Source organism: Electrona antarctica (assembly GCF_951216825.1).
Source record: "Electrona antarctica genome assembly, contig: scaffold_224, whole genome shotgun sequence".
NCBI classification, from domain to species: Eukaryota; Metazoa; Chordata; class Actinopteri; order Myctophiformes; family Myctophidae; genus Electrona; species Electrona antarctica.
Genome location: NW_027637194.1, coordinates 121,582 through 141,581, shown reverse-complemented (window position 1 = coordinate 141,581; position 20,000 = coordinate 121,582). Strand labels below are relative to the sequence as shown.

Here is a 20,000-nt window from a genome sequence, read left to right as displayed (position 1 = left end):
GTGAATGGGTGAATGTAATGCACAATCTATGTAAAGGTGTGTGAATGTGTGTGTGTGAATGGGTGAATGTAATGCACCATCTATGTAAAGGTGTATGAATGTGTGTGTGTGAATGGGTGAATGAAATGCACAATCTATGTAAAGGTGTATGAATGTGTGTGTGTGTGAATGGGTGAATGTAATGCACCATCTATGTAAAGGTGTATGAATGTGTGTGTGAATGGGTGAATGTAATGCACCATCTCTGTATAGTGCCTTTTGGATAAAGGCGCTATATAAATGCACCATTTACCAACGCGGTGGTCCCCAAACTTTTTCATGTCAAGGACCCCCGATTTGACACTAATTATCCCACGGACCCCCATTTGAAAAGATACGTCAGGGACCCCCTTTAAGAGATTTGTTTTTACGGCTCTAGCAGTGATTCTCAACCCGTTTAATTTCGAGGACCCCCCAGTTTGACATGCATTAGTCTACGGACCCCCATTTAATGGAATTTCTATCTCTGGGACCCCCGATTTATACTGTAAAATCAATGTTAATTTAACTTTGAGAGTGAACAAATGGAACCAAATGGACCCGTCAGGGTCCATTTGGATCCTAACTATCATTTAGCTGGGGACCCCCAGTTCCAGTCAGCTCATTGCCATGGTGACCTTATATGCATCGCTATGGCGACCTTGCCGAGACTCGCTGTGACGAGACTTTGGGCAATTAACACAATCAACGCCGGGGTTTCTTTCAAAATAAAAGCTTGGGGTGCCGGGAAGATATATGTCCGCTTTTACTCTGTAAAGCCAGCCCTCCCCCCTTCCGTTCCGGAAAAAAAAAACGGAGACATATTTTTGCTTGCTTACCTCGCTATCGTTACGATAAAAATCGCTGAATTGATTGATTGATTGCAATATTTATTAACAGTTTGCAGAATTACAGTACATTTCAAGCACAAACTCAATACAAAGACTGTTAACTGTGAGTGGACGACCCAATTAAGCATTACACTTGTTTACAAGAGGGTCCACCATGTTCAATTCATCAAAACATTTAGAGACGTACAAATAGACACTTCTAATCCCTCGTGTTCATATTTTGAAGTCAGAAATGAAGTAGCTTAGTATATCCATCTGGTCAAAACCACGGAGAGCTCCTTAAATTAGCAGCTACGAGGGATTCTTTCTGATCCGTGAACGACGACAACGCGCCTGAGCGAAGAGCAAAGAGTATGGTGGCCTTGGAGGCCAAAAAAAAAAGAAATCTGAATATTTTTTTCTTGTTTGATATCATTGAGAATGCGCTTGGACGTGTGTACACGTCCTATAGCAACCTGTCGGTTGGATTAGTTATGACGCTCCCACTCGTCGTACGGTCTGAATGTGTTAAACGCGGGCCCGTAATGGCCTTGTAAAATGTAAATTGATTGAATTCATCAGAGCCTCGCGTGGATGAGCGCCTCGTGTGTGTGTGTGTGTGTGTGTGTGTGTGTGTGTGTGTGTGTGTGTGTGTGTGTGTGTGTGTGTGTGTGTGTGTGTGTGTGTGTGTGTGTGTGTGTGTGTGTGTGTGTGTGTGTGTGTGTGTGTGTGTGTGTGTGTGTGTGTGTGTGTGTGTGTGTGTGTGTGTGTGTGTGTGTGTGTGTGTGTGCGCGTACGTGCGCGTGTGTGAGCCGCTTGTTTGTTGTCTTTCTAATGGAACTTCTTCTCACCTTCACACTGGAATGCTTCCCCTGATTGTCTTGTTATGTTAATCTGTGTTTCTGTTCACCGCAGCCCCTCTTTAGGGTACAATAGCCTGGCTTAACCCCTTCTGGACGGACCAGATTATACAAATTAATGTCTTCTAAATCATGACGGTTTTCTGAAAAACCCTTATGTTTCTCTGTCGGTGGTTCTCTAACTATTTCATGTCAAGGGACCCCAGAATTATATGTATTTCTCCGCCGATCACCATCTGAAAATATGTTGCTCCAGGGACAACATATTCGCTCTGAAAGAATATATATTCAAAGATTTGCTCCACATTTTCACGATGTTTCAAAAAACAGCAGATCTACAAGCTCGTAGCGCGGCACTCGGTGCCGTGCTATGAGCTTGTAGATCTGCTGTTTTTCAATAGCTAAAGTATGACATAATGCTTTGAAACACCAACAGGGGTTCCCGCCCAGAATGGGTTAAGATGTGACAGCCAGCACGGCTTTTTTTTTTTTTTTTAGAAAAGGGACAGAATTAGCTGTGTGAATGCAAAACGACCGTTTTTCCTTTCTGCAGTTTTTCCACCCTTTGCTTGTCCGTTCTTATCCAGCAGAAAGGCTGATGACACCAATTAATTCATTTGTTCATTTTCACCTATGTGGATCAATAGTGAAGATCTGAGGCTTTTATTAACATTATAACCTTTAAAGTAAATAATGTGAAATAATTCTCAGTTTTTCCACACCACAGAATAATGTTACTTAACCAACCAACCAACCAACCAACCAAATTTGAAACTTGGACACTACTGGGGGCGTGTCTAGGATGCTGCTGGGGGGGGGGGGTGTCTTGGACGCTGCTGGGGGGCGTGTCTTGGACGTTGCTGGGGGCGTGTCTAGGACGCTGCTGGGGGCGTGTCTTGGACGCTGCTGGAGGCGCGTCTTGGACGCTGCTGGGGGCGTGTCTTGGACGCTGCTGGAGGCGTGTCTTGGAAGCTGCTGGAGGCGCGTCTTGGACGCTGCTGGGGGCGTGTCTTGGACGCTGCTGGAGGCGTGTCTTGGAAGCTGCTGGAGGCGCGTCTTGGACGCTGCTGGAGGCGTGTATTGGTTGCTGCTAGCAGATCTAAAGCTCATAGCGCAGAGCGAACGTTTTTAACTCAAGGCTGGAACAACATATTTTCAGATGGGGGTCCTTGGGGGGGGGGGGGGGTCCTTGACATGACAATGTTTGAGAACCACTGACATGGGGTTTTTGAGTGGTGCAATCACTCCCTTACGGAGCTATGTGTGTGGCTGGCTGGCTGGCTGGCTGGGTGGCTGGCTGGCTGGCTGGCTGGCTGACTGGCTGGCTGGGTGGCTGGCTGGCTGGCTGGCTGGCTGACTGGCTGGCTGGCTGGCTGGCTGGCTGACTGGCTGGCTGGCTGACTGGCTGGCTGACTGGCTGGCTGGCTGGCTGGCTGGCTGGCTGACTGGCTGGCTGGCTGGCTGGCTGGCTGACTGGCTGGCTGGCTGGCTGGCTGGCTGGCTGGGTGGCTGGGTGGGTGGGTGGGTGGGTGCGTCTGAGCACGAAAAAAGCATGGTTGTTTTTCACCACCTTGATAATGTGCTAGCGCCTGCCACTCAAACGGCTCACTCAGGACTACAGCAATAAGCTGAACAAGACTAGAAGCTGCTTATTAGAACATGTGATTATTATTATATTGGAGTGTTGCACACGGAGGACGAAATCCTCAAGACTAATTATTCAACTCTGTGGCTCTCCTGTTTTTGGAGCCAGGTGGTGCAGTACAGTATAAATGGCTGAATTAAAGAATTTATGCCGAGGCGAAGTGGCGTGTGTTTCCCTGCTTTATGTGTGATTGACAGAGACGTGCAGAGAGTGTTAGAGAGGCAGAGGCTGACATCCCGTAAGAGGACACTTTGGGACAAAAATAGAGAAAATAGCAGATCTACAAGCTCTCAACGTGTCGCGCTGCGACGCGTTGAGAGCTTGTAGATCTGCTATTTTCGGGGCGCAACCCAGCAGTCTTTAGCTAGTGGAGATGCAGGTGTAACGACATGGATTTATAAACACATTTGTTCAACGAAAAATACTGTGTTCAAGTTCAGGAGACTTCGGAAAAAAAGCAATTCTTTCTGAATGCTGCCTTCCTTCCGGCATGGCATGGAAAGGAGAGGGCATGAAATGAAATGAAATGATTACTATATTTACCCAGGGTATCTGGGCTAAGCTCAAGAACTTGTTTCCAGCCAGGCCCTGCTCATAGAACATTTCATCGTAGTGGTTCAATGCCTTGCTCAAGGGCACATGTGCATTCCTTTCACCATGTAGTATAAATGCTGCGTTCGTGGTCTGGAGAGGGCAGCTGTTTGTTGGTCTGGAGAGGGCAGCTGTTTGTTGGTCTGGAGAGGGCAGCTGTTTGTTGGTCTGGAGAGGGCAGCTGTTTGTTGGTCTGGAGAGGGCAGCTGTTTGTTGGTCTGGAGAGGGCAGCTGTTTGTTGGTCTGGAGAGGGCAGCTGTTTGTTGGTCTGGAGAGGGCAGCTGTTTGTTGGTCTGGAGAGGGCAGCTGTTTGTTGGAGAGGGCAGCTGTTTGTTGGTCTGGAGAGGGCAGCTGTTTGTTGGAGAGGGCAGCTGTTTGTTGGTCTGGAGAGGGCAGCTGTTTGTTGGAGAGGGCAGCTGTTTGTTGGAGAGGGCAGCTGTTTGTTGGAGAGGGCAGCTGTTTGTTGGAGAGGGCAGTTGTTTGTTGGTCTGGAGAGGGCAGCTGTTTGTTGGAGAGGGCAGCTGTTTGTTGGAGAGGGCAGCTGTTTGTTGGAGAGGGCAGTTGTTTGTTGGTCTGGAGAGGGCAGCTGTTTGTTGAAGAGGGCAGCTGTTTGTTGGAGAGGGCAGTTGTTTGTTGGTCTGGAGAGGGCAGCTGTTTGTTGAAGAGGGCAGCTGTTTGTTGGAGAGGGCAGTTGTTTGTTGGTCTGGAGAGGGCAGCTGTTTGTTGGAGAGGGCAGCTGTTTGTTGGAGAGGGCAGCTGTTTGTTGGAGAGGGCAGCTGTTTGTTGGAGAGGGCAGCTGTTTGTTGGAGAGGGCAGCTGTTTGTTGGAGAGGGCAGTTGTTTGTTGGTCTGGAGAGGGCAGCTGTTTGTTGAAGAGGGCAGCTGTTTGTTGGAGAGGGCAGCTGTTTGTTGGAGAGGGCAGCTGTTTGTTGGAGAGGGCAGCTGTTTGTTGGAGAGGGCAGTTGTTTGTTGGTCTGGAGAGGGCAGCTGTTTGTTGGAGAGGGCAGTTGTTTGTTGGTCTGGAGAGGGCAGCTGTTTGTTGGAGAGGGCAGCTGTTTGTTGGTCTGGAGAGGGCAGCTGTTTGTTGGAGAGGGCAGCTGTTTGTTGGTCTGGAGAGGGCAGCTGTTTGTTGGAGAGGGCAGCTGTTTGTTGGTCTGGAGAGGGCAGCTGTTTGTTGGAGAGGGCAGCTGTTTGTTGGAGAGGGCAGTTGTTTGTTTTACAGATGGGTAAAGCCCCCGTTGACAATTTCGTCAACAAATAAAAACTAGACTAAAATGTTAGGGAGTAGTGGACAAGAGATCCAGCATAAGTAAAAGACACAAGTCATTTTACACTTGGTTGCATGCTAAAAATAGCCGATCTACAAGCTCACAACGCGTCGCAGCGCGACGCGTTGTGGGCTTGTAGATCGGATATTTGTAAGTGTAAAATCAGTCATTACGACGGCATCAACGCCCACCAAAACACATTTCAGTCGACTAAATCAACTGTAGATTTAGTCGACTAAAATCTCATGACATTTAATTTAAACTCGACTAAAACTAGACTATAACACTAAGACATTCCAGGTGACCACTAAAATGTGACTAAAACTAAATGAAAACTATTCAAGAGACTACGACTATAAAACTATGATCAAAAGTTGCCAAAACCAACACTGCAGTATTAGGGAGTGTGTCGTTTGTAAATGAGCGAGCAGTGATGTTCTGAAATGTTGGGCTCGGCATGAGTCCACCGTCTGAGTCCACCGTCTGAGTCCACCGTCTGAGTCCACCGTCTGAGTCCACCGTCTGAGTCCACCCTCTGAGTCCACCCTCTGAGTCCACCGTCTGAGTCCACCGTCCACCCTCTGAGTCCACCCTCTGAGTCCACCCTCTGAGTCCACCGTCTGAGTCCACCGTCCACCGTCTGAGTCCACCCTCTGAGTCCACCGTCCACCCTCTGAGTCCACCGTCTGAGTCCACCGTCTGAGTCCACCGTCCACCGTCTGAGTCCACCGTCTGAGTCCACCGCCTGAGTCCACCGCCTGAGTCCACCGTCTGAGTCCACCCTCTGAGTCCACCGTCCACCCTCTGAGTCCACCGTCTGAGTCCACCCTCTGAGTCCACCGTCCACCGTCTGAGTCCACCGTCTGAGTCCACCGTCTGAGTCCACCGTCTGAGTCCACCGTCTGAGTCCACCGTCTGAGTCCACCGTCCACCGTCTGAGTCCACCGTCTGAGTCCACCGTCCACCGTCTGAGTCCACCGTCGGAGTCCACCGTCTGAGTCTACCGTCGGAGTCCACCGTCTGACTCCACCGTCTGACTCCACCGTCCACCGTCTGAGTCCACCGTCTGAGTCCACCGTCTGAGTCCACCGTCCACCGTCTGAGTCCACCGTCTGAGTCCACCCTCTGAGTCCACCGTCTGAGTTCACCGTCCACCGTCTGAGTCCACCGTCCACCGTCTGAGTCCACCGTCTGAGTCCACCGTCTGAGTCCACCCTCTGAGTCCACCGTCTGAGTCCACCCTCTGAGTCCACCGTCTGAGTCCACCGTCCACCGTCTGAGTCCACCGTCTGAGTCCACCCTCTGAGTCCACCGTCCACCGTCTGAGTCCACCGTCCACCGTCTGAGTCCACCGTCCACCGTCTGAGTCCACCGTCTGAGTCCACCGTCTGAGTCCACCCTCTGAGTCCACCGTCTGAGTCCACCCTCTGAGTCCACCGTCTGAGTCCACCCTCTGAGTCCACTGTCCACCGTCTGAGTCCACCGTCTGAGTCCACCGTCTGAGTCCACCGTCCACCCTCTGAGTCCACTGTCCACCGTCTGAGTCCACCCTCTGAGTCCACCGTCTGAGTCCACCGTCCACCGCCTGAGTCCACCGTCCACCCTCTGAGTCCACCCTCTGAGTCCACCGTCCACCCTCTGAGTCCACCCTCTGAGTCCACCCTCTGAGTCCACCCTCTGAGTCCACCGCCTGAGTCCACCCTCTGAGTCCACCCTCTGAGTCCACCCTCTGAGTCCACCGCCTGAGTCCACCGCCTGAGTCCACCGCCTGAGTCCACCGCCTGAGTCCACCGTCCACCGCCTGAGTCCACCGCCTGAGTCCACCGCCTGAGTCCACCGCCTGAGTCCACCGTCTGAGTCCACCGTCTGAGTCCACCCTCTGAGTCCACCGTCTGAGTCCACCGTCTGAGTCCACCGTCTGAGTCCACCGTCCACCGTCTGAGTCCACCGTCTGAGTCCACCGTCCACCCTCTGAGTCCACCGCCTGAGTCCACCGCCTGAGTCCACCGCCTGAGTCCACCGTCTGAGTCCACCCTCTGAGTCCACCGTCCACCCTCTGAGTCCACCGTCTGAGTCCACCCTCTGAGTCCACCGTCCACCGTCTGAGTCCACCGTCTGAGTCCACCGTCTGAGTCCACCGTCTGAGTACACCGTCTGAGTCCACCGTCCACCGTCTGAGTCCACCGTCTGAGTCCACCGTCTGAGTCCACCGTCTGAGTCCACCGTCTGAGTCCACCGTCTGAGTCCACCGTCTGAGTCCACCGTCTGAGTCCACCGTCCACCGTCTGAGTCCACCGTCTGAGTCCACCGTCTGACTCCACCGTCTGACTCCACCGTCCACCGTCTGAGTCCACCGTCTGAGTCCACCGTCTGAGTCCACCGTCCACCGTCTGAGTCCACCCTCTGAGTCCACCGTCCACCGTCTGAGTCCACCGTCTGAGTCCACCGTCTGAGTCCACCCTCTGAGTCCACCGTCTGAGTCCACCGTCTGAGTCCACCGTCCACCGTCTGAGTCCACCGTCCACCGTCTGAGTCCACCGTCTGAGTCCACCCTCTGAGTCCACCGTCCACCGTCTGAGTCCACCGTCTGAGTCCACCGTCTGAGTCCACCGTCTGAGTCCACCGTCCACCGTCTGAGTCCACCCTCTGAGTCCACTGTCCACCGTCTGAGTCCACCGTCTGAGTCCACCGTCTGAGTCCACCGTCCACCCTCTGAGTCCACCGTCCACCGTCTGAGTCCACCCTCTGAGTCCACCGTCTGAGTCCACCGTCCACCGCCTGAGTCCACCGTCCACCCTCTGAGTCCACCCTCTGAGTCCACCGTCCACCCTCTGAGTCCACCCTCTGAGTCCACCCTCTGAGTCCACCGCCTGAGTCCACCGCCTGAGTCCACCGCCTGAGTCCACCGCCTGAGTCCACCGCCTGAGTCCACCGTCTGAGTCCACCGTCCACCGCCTGAGTCCACCGCCTGAGTCCACCGCCTGAGTCCACCGTCTGAGTCCACCGTCTGAGTCCACCCTCTGAGTCCACCCTCTGAGTCCACCGTCTGAGTCCACCGTCTGAGTCCACCGTCTGAGTCCACCGCCTGAGTCCACCGCCTGAGTCCACCGTCCACCGCCTGAGTCCACCGTCCACCCTCTGAGTCCACCCTCTGAGTCCACCGTCCACCCTCTGAGTCCACCCTCTGAGTCCACCCTCTGAGTCCACCGTCTGAGTCCACCGTCTGAGTCCACCGTCTGAGTCCACCGCCTGAGTCCACCGCCTGAGTCCACCGCCTGAGTCCACCGCCTGAGTCCACCGTCTGAGTCCACCGTCCACCGTCTGAGTCCACCGTCCACCGCCTGAGTCCACCGCCTGAGTCCACCGCCTGAGTCCACCGCCTGAGTCCACCGTCTGAGTCCACCGTCTGAGTCCACCGTCTGAGTCCACCGTCTGAGTCCACCGTCTGAGTCCACCGTCTGAGTCCACCGCCTGAGTCCACCGCCTGAGTCCACCGCCTGAGTCCACCGTCTGAGTCCACCGTCTGAGTCCACCCTCTGAGTCCACCCTCTGAGTCCACCGTCTGAGTCCACCGTCTGAGTCCACCGTCTGAGTCCACCGTCCACCGTCTGAGTCCACCGTCCACCGTCTGAGTCCACCCTCTGAGTCCACCCTCTGAGTCCACCGTCTGAGTCCACCGTCTGAGTCCACCGTCCACCGTCTGAGTCCACCCTCTGAGTCCACCGTCCACCGTCTGAGTCCACCGTCTGAGTCCACCGTCCACCGTCTGAGTCCACCGTCTGAGTCCACCCTCTGAGTCCACCCTCTGAGTCCACCCTCTGAGTCCACCCTCTGAGTCCACCGTCTGAGTCCACCCTCTGAGTCCACCCTCCTAGTCCACCGTCTGAGTCCACCGTCTGAGTCCACCCTCTGAGTCCACCCTCCTAGTCCACCGTCTGAGTCCACCGTCTGAGTCCACCCTCTGAGTCCACCGTCTGAGTCCACCGTCTGAGTCCACCCTCTGAGTCCACCGTCTGAGTCCACCCTCTGAGTCCACCCTCTGAGTCCACCCTCTGAGTCCACCGTCTGAGTCCACCGTCTGAGTCCACCGTCTGAGTCCACCGTCCACCGCCTGAGTCCACCGTCTGAGTCCACCGTCTGAGTCCACCGTCTGAGTCCACCGTCCACCGTCTGAGTCCACCGTCTGAGTCCACCGTCTGAGTCCACCGTCCACCCTCTGAGTCCACCGTCTGAGTCCACCGTCTGAGTCCACCGTCCACCGTCTGAGTCCACCGTCTGAGTCCACCGTCCACCCTCTGAGTCCACCGTCTGAGTCCACCCTCTGAGTCCACCGTCTGCCCGATCGAACCTGCTAGGTAGACATTCCTTAGCCCTTTTAGACCTGACGACCATTCTACAAATTAAATGTCTTCTAAATCATTACAGTTTTCTGAAAAACCTGCATGTTTCTGTGTGTCAGTCGTTCTCAAACATTTTCATGTCAAGTACCCTCAAAAATATATGTAATTGGCCGTCGACCCCCATCTGAAAATATGTTGTTCCAGGGACCCTCACCCCAGAAGCAAAGATTTGACCTAAAACGTTCGCTCTGAAAGAATATATATTCAAAGGTTTGCGTCACATTTTCACAACTTTTCAAAAATAGCAGACCTACAAGCTCGTAGCGCGGCACTCGGTGCCGCGCTACGAGCTTGTAGATCTGCTATTTTTCAATAGCTAAAGTATAACATAATGCTTTAAAACACCAAAAGGGATTCCCGCCCAAAATGCCTTAGGGAGTCACTCACTCGCTCATTGCTATTTTTGTCACACTGTTATTTGGCCGAGGTATACACACCCAGAAAGATGTCTCCAATACCTCGCTTTCTATAATGTTATGCTTGTCTGTTTCACGTTGGCATTAATCCCTCGAGCTGGGAAGAATATTATAGGATACTAGTTTTATGCATTCTAACTAGGGATGGAGCTCATTAACCCAAAATACGCCCATTAGCGTTGATCTACGTCAATTAAAAGCAATTAATTAATGCTACGCTTAATGCCATTGTCGTAGATCAATGGCAATTTAGCTTTTATAGCACTTTCCATCGATCAAGTCATAATGCTACTCACGTTAGCATCGGGTTGCTAGCTGTTGTTGTCATGACACTGGGCCGCGCCATCTTGGATCGTCGTCACCATAAACACCCATTCTATCTGTTTCTATTCAATCGCCTGTATCTTCTATTCCTTGTCCCGGATGGCATTTTTGGTCAAAACAAGGTTTATTCCACGGCACGGAGCCGACGATGTGACGCATTCCACGGCACTCGGTTAGTTTGGTACACAGGATGTGACCACGCATCGTCCAAACCTCCTAACATACGATCACGACCGGAAGTCTGGAAATGTGGCTTTTCAAAATAGGAGCTCAACAGGGAAAAATGCTACTATTTATATCACAATTATATCACAATTTATTAATAAATGCTGGCAGAGTAACTGTTCATTTGTTATTGATAACGAGCACCTTATCGAATCAGGCTTTACCGGGCCGGGTTTTTTATCGAGCCCACTATCGAGTATTTTCTATTGTTTTGTGGAAAGACGGGAGACGACAATACATTCTGAACAGAACCAGTATGTTTTAGGGCCTTGGATTACAGTACTTTATACAGAACCAGTATGTTTTAGGGCCTTGGATTACAGTACTTTATACAGAACCAGTATGTTTTAGGGCCTTGGATTACAGTACTTTATACAGAACTAGTATGTTTTAGGGCCTTGGATTACAGTACTTTATACAGAACCAGTATGTTTTAGGGCCTTGGATTACAGTACTTTATACAGAACTAGTATGTTTTAGGGCCTTGGATTACAGTACTTTATACAGAACCAGTATGTTTTTAGGTCCTTCTAATACAGTACTTTATACAGAACTAGTATGTTTTTAGGTCCTTGGAATACAGTACTTTATACAGAACCAGTATGTTTTAGGGCCTTGGATTACAGTACTTTATACAGAACTAGTATGTTTTAGGGCCTTGGATTACAGTACTTTATACAGAACTAGTATGTTTTTAGGGCCTTGGATTACAGTACTTTATACAGAACTAGTATGTTTTAGGTCCTTGGATTACAGTACTTTATACAGAACCAGTATGTTTTGGGGCCTTGGATTACAGTACTTTATACAGAACTAGTATGTTTTTAGGTCCTTGGAATACAGTACTTTATACAGAACTAGTATGTTTTAGGGCCTTGGATTACAGTACTTTATACAGAACTAGTATGTTTTAGGGCCTTGGATTACAGTACTTTATACAGAACTAGTATGTTTTAGGGCCTTGGATTACAGTACTTTATACAGAACTAGTATGTTTTAGGTCCTTGGAATACAGTACTTTATACAGAACTAGTATGTTTTAGGGCCTTGGATTACAGTACTTTATACAGAACTAGTATGTTTTAGGGCCTTGGATTACAGTACTTTATACAGAACTAGTATGTTTTAGGGCCTTGGATTACAGTACTTTATACAGAACCAGTATGTTTTAGGTCCTTGGATTACAGTACTTTATACAGAACTAGTATGTTTTTAGGGCCTTGGATTACAGTACTTTATACAGAACTAGTATGTTTTAGGGCCTTGGATTACAGTACTTTATACAGAACTAGTATGTTTTTAGGGCCTTGGATTACAGTACTTTATACAGAACTAGTATGTTTTAGGTCCTTGGATTACAGTACTTTATACAGAACTAGTATGTTTTAGGGCCTTGGATTACAGTACTTTATACAGAACTAGTATGTTTTAGGGCCTTGGATTACAGTACTTTATACAGAACCAGTATGTTTTTAGGGCCTTGGATTACAGTACTTTATACAGAACTAGTATGTTTTAGGTCCTTGGATTACAGTACTTTATACAGAACTAGTATGTTTTAGGGTCCTTGGATTACAGTACTTTATACAGAACTAGTATGTTTTAGGTCCTTGGATTACAGTACTTTATACAGAACTAGTATGTTTTAGGGCCTTGGATTACAGTACTTTATACAGAACTAGTATGTTTTAGGTCCTTGGAATACAGTACTTTATACAGAACTAGTATGTTTTTAGGTCCTTGGATTACAGTACTTTATACAGAACTAGTATGTTTTAGGTCCTTGGATTACAGTACTTTATACAGAACTAGTATGTTTTAGGTCCTTGGATTACAGTACTTTATACAGAACTAGTATGTTTTGGGGTCCTTGGATTACAGTACTTTATACAGAACCAGTATGTTTTAGGGCCTTGGATTACAGTACTTTATACAGAACTAGTATGTTTTAGGGTCCTTGGATTACAGTACTTTATACAGAACTAGTATGTTTTAGGTCCTTGGATTACAGTACTTTATACAGAACTAGTATGTTTTAGGGCCTTGGATTACAGTACTTTATACAGAACTAGTATGTTTTAGGTCCTTGGATTACAGTACTTTATACAGAACTAGTATGTTTTAGGGCCTTGGATTACAGTACTTTATACAGAACCAGTATGTTTTAGGGCCTTGGATTACAGTACTTTATACAGAACTAGTATGTTTTAGGTCCTTGGATTACAGTACTTTATACAGAACCAGTATGTTTTAGGGCCTTGGATTACAGTACTTTATACAGAACTAGTATGTTTTTAGGTCCTTGGATTACAGTACTTTATACAGAACTAGTATGTTTTAGGTCCTTGGATTACAGTACTTTATACAGAACTAGTATGTTTTAGGGCCTTGGATTACAGTACTTTATACAGAACTAGTATGTTTTAGGGCCTTGGATTACAGTACTTTATACAGAACTAGTATGTTTTAGGGCCTTGGATTACAGTACTTTATACAGAACTAGTATGTTTTTAGGTCCTTGGATTACAGTACTTTATACAGAACTAGTATGTTTTAGGGCCTTGGATTACAGTACTTTATACAGAACTAGTATGTTTTAGGGCCTTGGATTACAGTACTTTATACAGAACTAGTATGTTTTAGGGCCTTGGATTACAGTACTTTATACAGAACTAGTATGTTTTTAGGTCCTTGGATTACAGTACTTTATACAGAACCAGTATGTTTTAGGTCCTTGGATTACAGTACTTTATACAGAACCAGTATGTTTTAGGGCCTTGGATTACAGTACTTTATACAGAACTAGTATGTTTTAGGTCCTTGGATTACAGTACTTTATACAGAACTAGTATGTTTTAGGTCCTTGGATTACAGTACTTTATACAGAACCAGTATGTTTTAGGGCCTTGGATTACAGTACTTTATACAGAACTAGTATGTTTTAGGGTCTTGGATTACAGTACTTTATACAGAACTAGTATGTTTTAGGTCCTTGGATTACAGTACTTTATACAGAACTAGTATGTTTTAGGGCCTTGGATTACAGTACTTTATACAGAACTAGTATGTTTTAGGTCCTTGGATTACAGTACTTTATACAGAACTAGTATGTTTTAGGTCCTTGGAATACAGTACTTTATACAGAACTAGTATGTTTTAGGTCCTTGGATTACAGTACTTTATACAGAACCAGTATGTTTTAGGGCCTTGGATTACAGTACTTTATACAGAACTAGTATGTTTTAGGGCCTTGGATTACAGTACTTTATACAGAACTAGTATGTTTTAGGGCCTTGGAATACAGTACTTTATACAGAACTAGTATGTTTTAGGTCCTTGGATTACAGTACTTTATACAGAACTAGTATGTTTTAGGTCCTTGGATTACAGTACTTTATACAGAACTAGTATGTTTTAGGGCCTTGGATTACAGTACTTTATACAGAACCAGTATGTTTTAGGTCCTTGGATTACAGTACTTTATACAGAACCAGTATGTTTTAGGGTTAGGATTACAGTACTTTATACAGAACTAGTATGTTTTAGGGTTAGGATTACAGTACTTTATACAGAACTAGTATGTTTTAGGTCCTTGGAATACAGTACTTTATACAGAACTAGTATGTTTTAGGTCCTTGGATTACAGTACTTTATACAGAACTAGTATGTTTTAGGGTCCTTGGATTACAGTACTTTATACAGAACTAGTATGTTTTAGGGCCTTGGATTACAGTACTTTATACAGAACTAGTATGTTTTAGGGCCTTGGATTACAGTACTTTATACAGAACTAGTATGTTTTAGGGCCTTGGATTACAGTACTTTATACAGAACTAGTATGTTTTTAGGTCCTTGGATTACAGTACTTTATACAGAACTAGTATGTTTTAGGTCCTTGGATTACAGTACTTTATACAGAACTAGTATGTTTTTAGGGCCTTGGATTACAGTACTTTATACAGAACTAGTATGTTTTAGGGTCTTGGATTACAGTACTTTATACAGAACTAGTATGTTTTTAGGGCCTTGGATTACAGTACTTTATACAGAACTAGTATGTTTTAGGGTCTTGGATTACAGTACTTTATACAGAACTAGTATGTTTTTAGGGCCTTGGATTACAGTACTTTATACAGAACTAGTATGTTTTAGGGTCTTGGATTACAGTACTTTATACAGAACTAGTATGTTTTTAGGGCCTTGGATTACAGTACTTTATACAGAACTAGTATGTTTTAGGGTCTTGGATTACAGTACTTTATACAGAACTAGTATGTTTTTAGGGCCTTGGATTACAGTACTTTATACAGAACCAGTATGTTTTAGGTCTTTGGAATACAGTACTTTATACAGAACTAGTATGTTTTAGGGCCTTGGATTACAGTACTTTATACAGAACTAGTATGTTTTAGGTCCTTGGATTACAGTACTTTATACAGAACTAGTATGTTTTAGGGCCTTGGATTACAGTACTTTATACAGAACCAGTATGTTTTAGGTCTTTGGAATACAGTACTTTATACAGAACTAGTATGTTTTAGGTCCTTGGATTACAGTACTTTATACAGAACCAGTATGTTTTAGGTCCTTGGATTACAGTACTTTATACAGAACTAGTATGTTTTAGGGCCTTGGATTACAGTACTTTATACAGAACTAGTATGTTTTAGGTCCTTGGATTACAGTACTTTATACAGAACTAGTATGTTTTTAGGTCCTTGGATTACAGTACTTTATACAGAACTAGTATGTTTTAGGGTTAGGATTACAGTACTTTATACAGAACTAGTATGTTTTAGGGCCTTGGATTACAGTACTTTATACAGAACCAGTATGTTTTAGGGTCTTGGATTACAGTACTTTACTAACAGACGGAAGGTAATTGACCGGTCCGTGTTAATGTGTGGCCACTGGCCTCCTTGTGTACCAACAGTAGCATCACACCAGTGTCATTGTGTTTACTCGGGGCAGCGCTAGTTGGCAGGTATATCAATTCAATACACTTTTAGACTGACATGTTTGTCACCAAGCATGGGTGATTGATTAGATTTATTTCTTGATCGCTTGTTTAAACATGTCATGGGCCGCTAACTTATTGATACCGGGTAATCAATAAACTTGTTATCGGGTTTTTTCGGGTATCGGGTTTCGAGCTCCACCCTAATTCGAACCCACACCCAACAATGGATAAATGCTTGCATCCTAAAAGAAAACTAGATAAAGTGCCCCTCGGGGCACAGGTCTCCACCAGTGAAAAGGGTGGGATATATTCCTCAGCCTAGTACGAACGTATGTGAAAGATTTCACGTAAATTGCATGCTGCGTTCATGATTTGAGGCTTTTTGTTAAAAATGGGCCAATCCTGAAAAACTTTGAAAGCCAATGTTAGCCAATTAGGATGGAATGTGAAATATCGGACAGATCCGTCTTGAACACATGACTATAGAGATAGTGTGTAACGATTTGTGGGATTTTTGGACAGAATCTGGAGGAGTAATATCCAAAAATTTGTTTTTCAAAAGTCGGCCTCCTGGTGGCGCTATAACAGGCCTTCTGGAAATTTTGGGGCAGAGGTTCATCGTTGGCATCCAGGGAGTGTGTGTGCAAAATTTTGCATCAACCGGGTTAACGGTGCCGGAGATTAGCTGGTAACGGACGGACGGAAGGACAGTGCAAAACATACTCTCTCCCCATGCCTTCGGCCTGGTGGAGACAACAATGTTGTACGTCATGACACGCAGAGAAAATGGAAGGCATAATATCCATATCAGTTTCTCCTTCATAAAGATTGTTAGCTAGATGTGCACGCTGCCAGCTGGTCATTGAAGCACCTCGATGTTTATTGTTTTAGAAACATTTGACTTTAGTGATGGTTTGACTGGATTGAGCTGAAACCTGGAGTCATACTTCATACATAAGTCATATACAGGAGTGCTATAGTCTGGAGCAAGAGATCCACATGGGAGCCACAGCGTTTATATTAGACCCAGTCTTTGTTTATACATTTTTTGAAACGGTCCATTTCAGAACCTCCAAAAACTAAGATGTTGTTCTGCGGTGGCCGACCTTACATCACCAACAAGCCTGCCTGAAATGTAATCGGACCGCGGGCGGTGGAACGCAACGAGCCTGCCTGACCGGGCGGTGGAACGCAACGAGCCCAAACAACCTCAATAATGTGTATTGGACAACAACAACACTGCCATTAACACATTCTGGGCGGGAACCCCTTGTGGTGTTTTAACTTTTAAGCATTATGTTATACTTTAGCTATTGAAAAATAGCAGATCTACAAGCTCGTAGCGCGGCACCGAGTGCCGCACTACGAGCTTGTAGATCTGCTATTTTTTGGAAAATGTGGCCCAAATCTTTGAATATATATATTCTTTCAGAGCGAATGTTTTTAACTCAAATCTTTGCTTCTGGGGGGTTCCTGGAACAATATATTTTCAGATGTGGGTCGGCGGCCGATTACATATATTTTTGGGGGTCCTTGACATGAAAATATTTGAGAACGAGTGACACAGAAACAGGTTTTTCAGAAAACTGTACAAAGACATTTGTAGAATGGTCGTCAGGTCTAAGTGTGTTAAGTTGCTCCCCAGATATCATCATCTCGTAGCGGTAGGTCTGTTTGTGTTGCTGTAGACTTCTTGTCGAACGCACAGCTCTCTGCCTCCCGCAGCCAATTGGGTCGAAATTACGATTCTGAGGCGTTTTCTTCCGCGACACTGTGAACATAACCAGCTGTGTTGATTTTTCTTTTTTAAGATTTGTTTTTGGCTTTTCTGCCTTTTATTGATAGTGAAGATGGACAGGGGAGAAGGAGAGAGACATGTACGGAGCAAAGGTCGTCATGAGCGGGACTCGAACACGTGACACGCTGTCAGGCCAGAGGCCTATATGTGGCATGATGCGCCTGGACCGCTAGGCCAGCGGGCACAGGGGGGCAAACAGGGGGGCTACAGCAGGGCCGGATCTAGGCATGGGCACAGGGGGATCTAGGCAAGGGCACAGGGGGATCTAGGCATGGGCACAGGGGGGCAAACAGGGGGGCTACAGCAGGGCTGGATCTAGGCATGGGCACAGGGGGATCTAGGCATGGGCACAGGGGGGCAAACAGGGGGACTACAGCAGGGCCGGATCTAGGCATGGGCACAGGGGGGCAAATTGGCAATGCCCCCCTAAAGGCTCTTTCATAGTCTGGATTTTCGTTGGTGAGGTGACCACCGCTCCGGTGGTGAGGTGACCACCGCTCCGGTGGTGAGGTGACCACCGCTCCGGTGGTGAGGTGACCACCGCTCCGGTGGTGAGGTGACCACCGCTCCGTTGGTGAGGTGACCACCGCTCCGGTGGTGAGGTGACCACCGCTCCGGTGGTGAGGTGACCACCACTCCGGTGGTGAGGTGACCACCGGAGCTGAAATAACGTTGAGCGGTGGTGAGTAAAAACAGAGAGAAGGGCTGGAGCGGTGGCGGTGGTTTGCTCTTCACCGCGGCTCAGTGACGTCATGTTGTAGTTCGGTGGTCACCTCACCACCGAAAATCCAGACTATGAATATAGTAATAATAACGCTTAAATGCCCTGACTGCCCCACCAAACATGATGGAATGCAAAAATCCCAAATTTCAAAGATATTTCAAATTAAAGTGCTTATATTTAAAACTATTTGAAACACTATACGCTACTAAGTAACTTCCACTGTCGCACCACCACCAAACCAACACCATTTCATCATTCAAAAAATAAACATCTCTGAGTCCTCCTGAGTCCCTCCTGCAACTTGTGCGTCTCCATAGTGCCCTGCTCAGAGCTGAACAGCCCCTCCCTCTCCCGTCTCCCCCGGTCAGTAAATGCCCTCCTTATAGACTCGAGGCTCTACAGTTGATTTAGTCGACTAAAATGTGTTTTGGCGGGCCTTGATGCCGTCGTAATGGCAGATTTTACACTCGCTGAAAATAGCCGATCTACAAGCTCACAACCCGTCGCAGCGCGACGCGTTGTGAGCTTGTATATCTGTTATTTTCAGCATCCAACCAAGTGCAAAATGACTTATACTGGATCTCTTGTCCACTAGTCCCTTCCTAACATTTTAGTCTAGTTATTATTTGTTGACGAAATTGTCAATAAATGTAGCCTTAGTTTTAGTCATCATAGCTTAGTTTTCATTTAGTTTCCGTTTAGTGTTCGTCAGTGAGTCGGCGAACATTTTTCAAATCATCCAATTGCCATCCAAGGCGTAAGACGAAGTTGCACCCCTTTCACATTGGCCTATTATAGCGCCACCAGGAGGCCACAACCTGACCTGCCCTGGTGGAGACCTGTGTCGATTTCCGGTTTTGACATCATAACAGTTAGCTCCTTCCACCAGCCCCGCGGCAGAGACGGACTTTCTTTTTAATTATTAAAATAGGGCGATTTAGACACATAAAACAAATAGCGGGGATGTCGTATTAAGCAGGGCATATCGTTTGATCAATCAATTTAACGCCCTCAAAGTGTTAATATGTACAATACTTGAGGAAATGTACTTAGTTACTTCCCACCACTACCTACTGTATGAGTTTATGGCATATACTGTCTTACAGGGAGAGAGAGAAGAAGAACAACATTGATTAAGTCCAGATGACTGCAGTGCACATATCACTGAATTCACATCAATACCGTATTTACATGAGCAGATTTGAACATTCAAAATAAGTTATAGTGAAGTCTTAGGGGATGTTTGATAGACACACACTTTAATCTTTATTTCAATGGATGTGCCTCATTTCTCTCTCTCTGAGTGAGTCATTCAGCCTTAAGGTTCTCTAGAAATAGGATTTATTATTTTTTTTACGCAGGAGCTCAGGATTCAAGGCTGTTTAATCTCAGAGTGCTGCAGGATTCAGAGTAATGTGGCAGCCTGCAGACAGACAGGCAGGCAGGCAGGCAGGCAGACAGACAGACAGGCAGACAGACAGACAGGCATGAAGACAGACAGACAGACAGACAGACAGACAGACAGACAGACAGGCAGGCAGGCAGGCAGGCAGGCAGGCAGACAGACAGACAGGCAGGCAGGCAGACAGACAGACAGACAGACAGACCACCTTCCTTCCTTCTTTCCTTCCTCTTTGTGTCTTTATTTAAACCCTTAAGACCTGAGACCCTTAATCCATTGAGACCTGGAACGCATCCATGTCACGTTAGCGTTTAACCACATTAACCATTAACCCATTTTGGGGCGGGAACCCCTTTTGGTGTTTTAAACATTGTTATAATTTAGCTATTGAAAAATAGCAGATCTACAAGCTCATAGCGCGCCACCGAGTGGCGCGCTATGAACTTGTAGGTCTGCTATTTTTGTTAAAATGTGCCTCAAATCTTTCCGAAAATTGTCATGATTTAGAAAACTTTTTTATTTTATTTCGACGTCAGGCCC

At 46.9% G+C, this 20,000-nt stretch overlaps 1 protein-coding gene across 1 annotated transcript in view; it reads left to right on the top strand.

The window, feature by feature from the left end:
* The window catches only part of LOC306919080 (xylosyltransferase 1-like), a gene marked incomplete at its 5' end in the record, with an annotated part of 114,257 nt that overhangs the window by 83,299 nt on the left and 10,958 nt on the right, over positions 1-20,000 (top strand). The window contains one exon of the mRNA XM_079531915.1: positions 2,585-2,783. Within this exon, the coding sequence (XP_079388041.1) occupies positions 2,585-2,783 (199 nt within the window). The remainder of the gene's footprint in view (positions 1-2,584; positions 2,784-20,000) is intronic.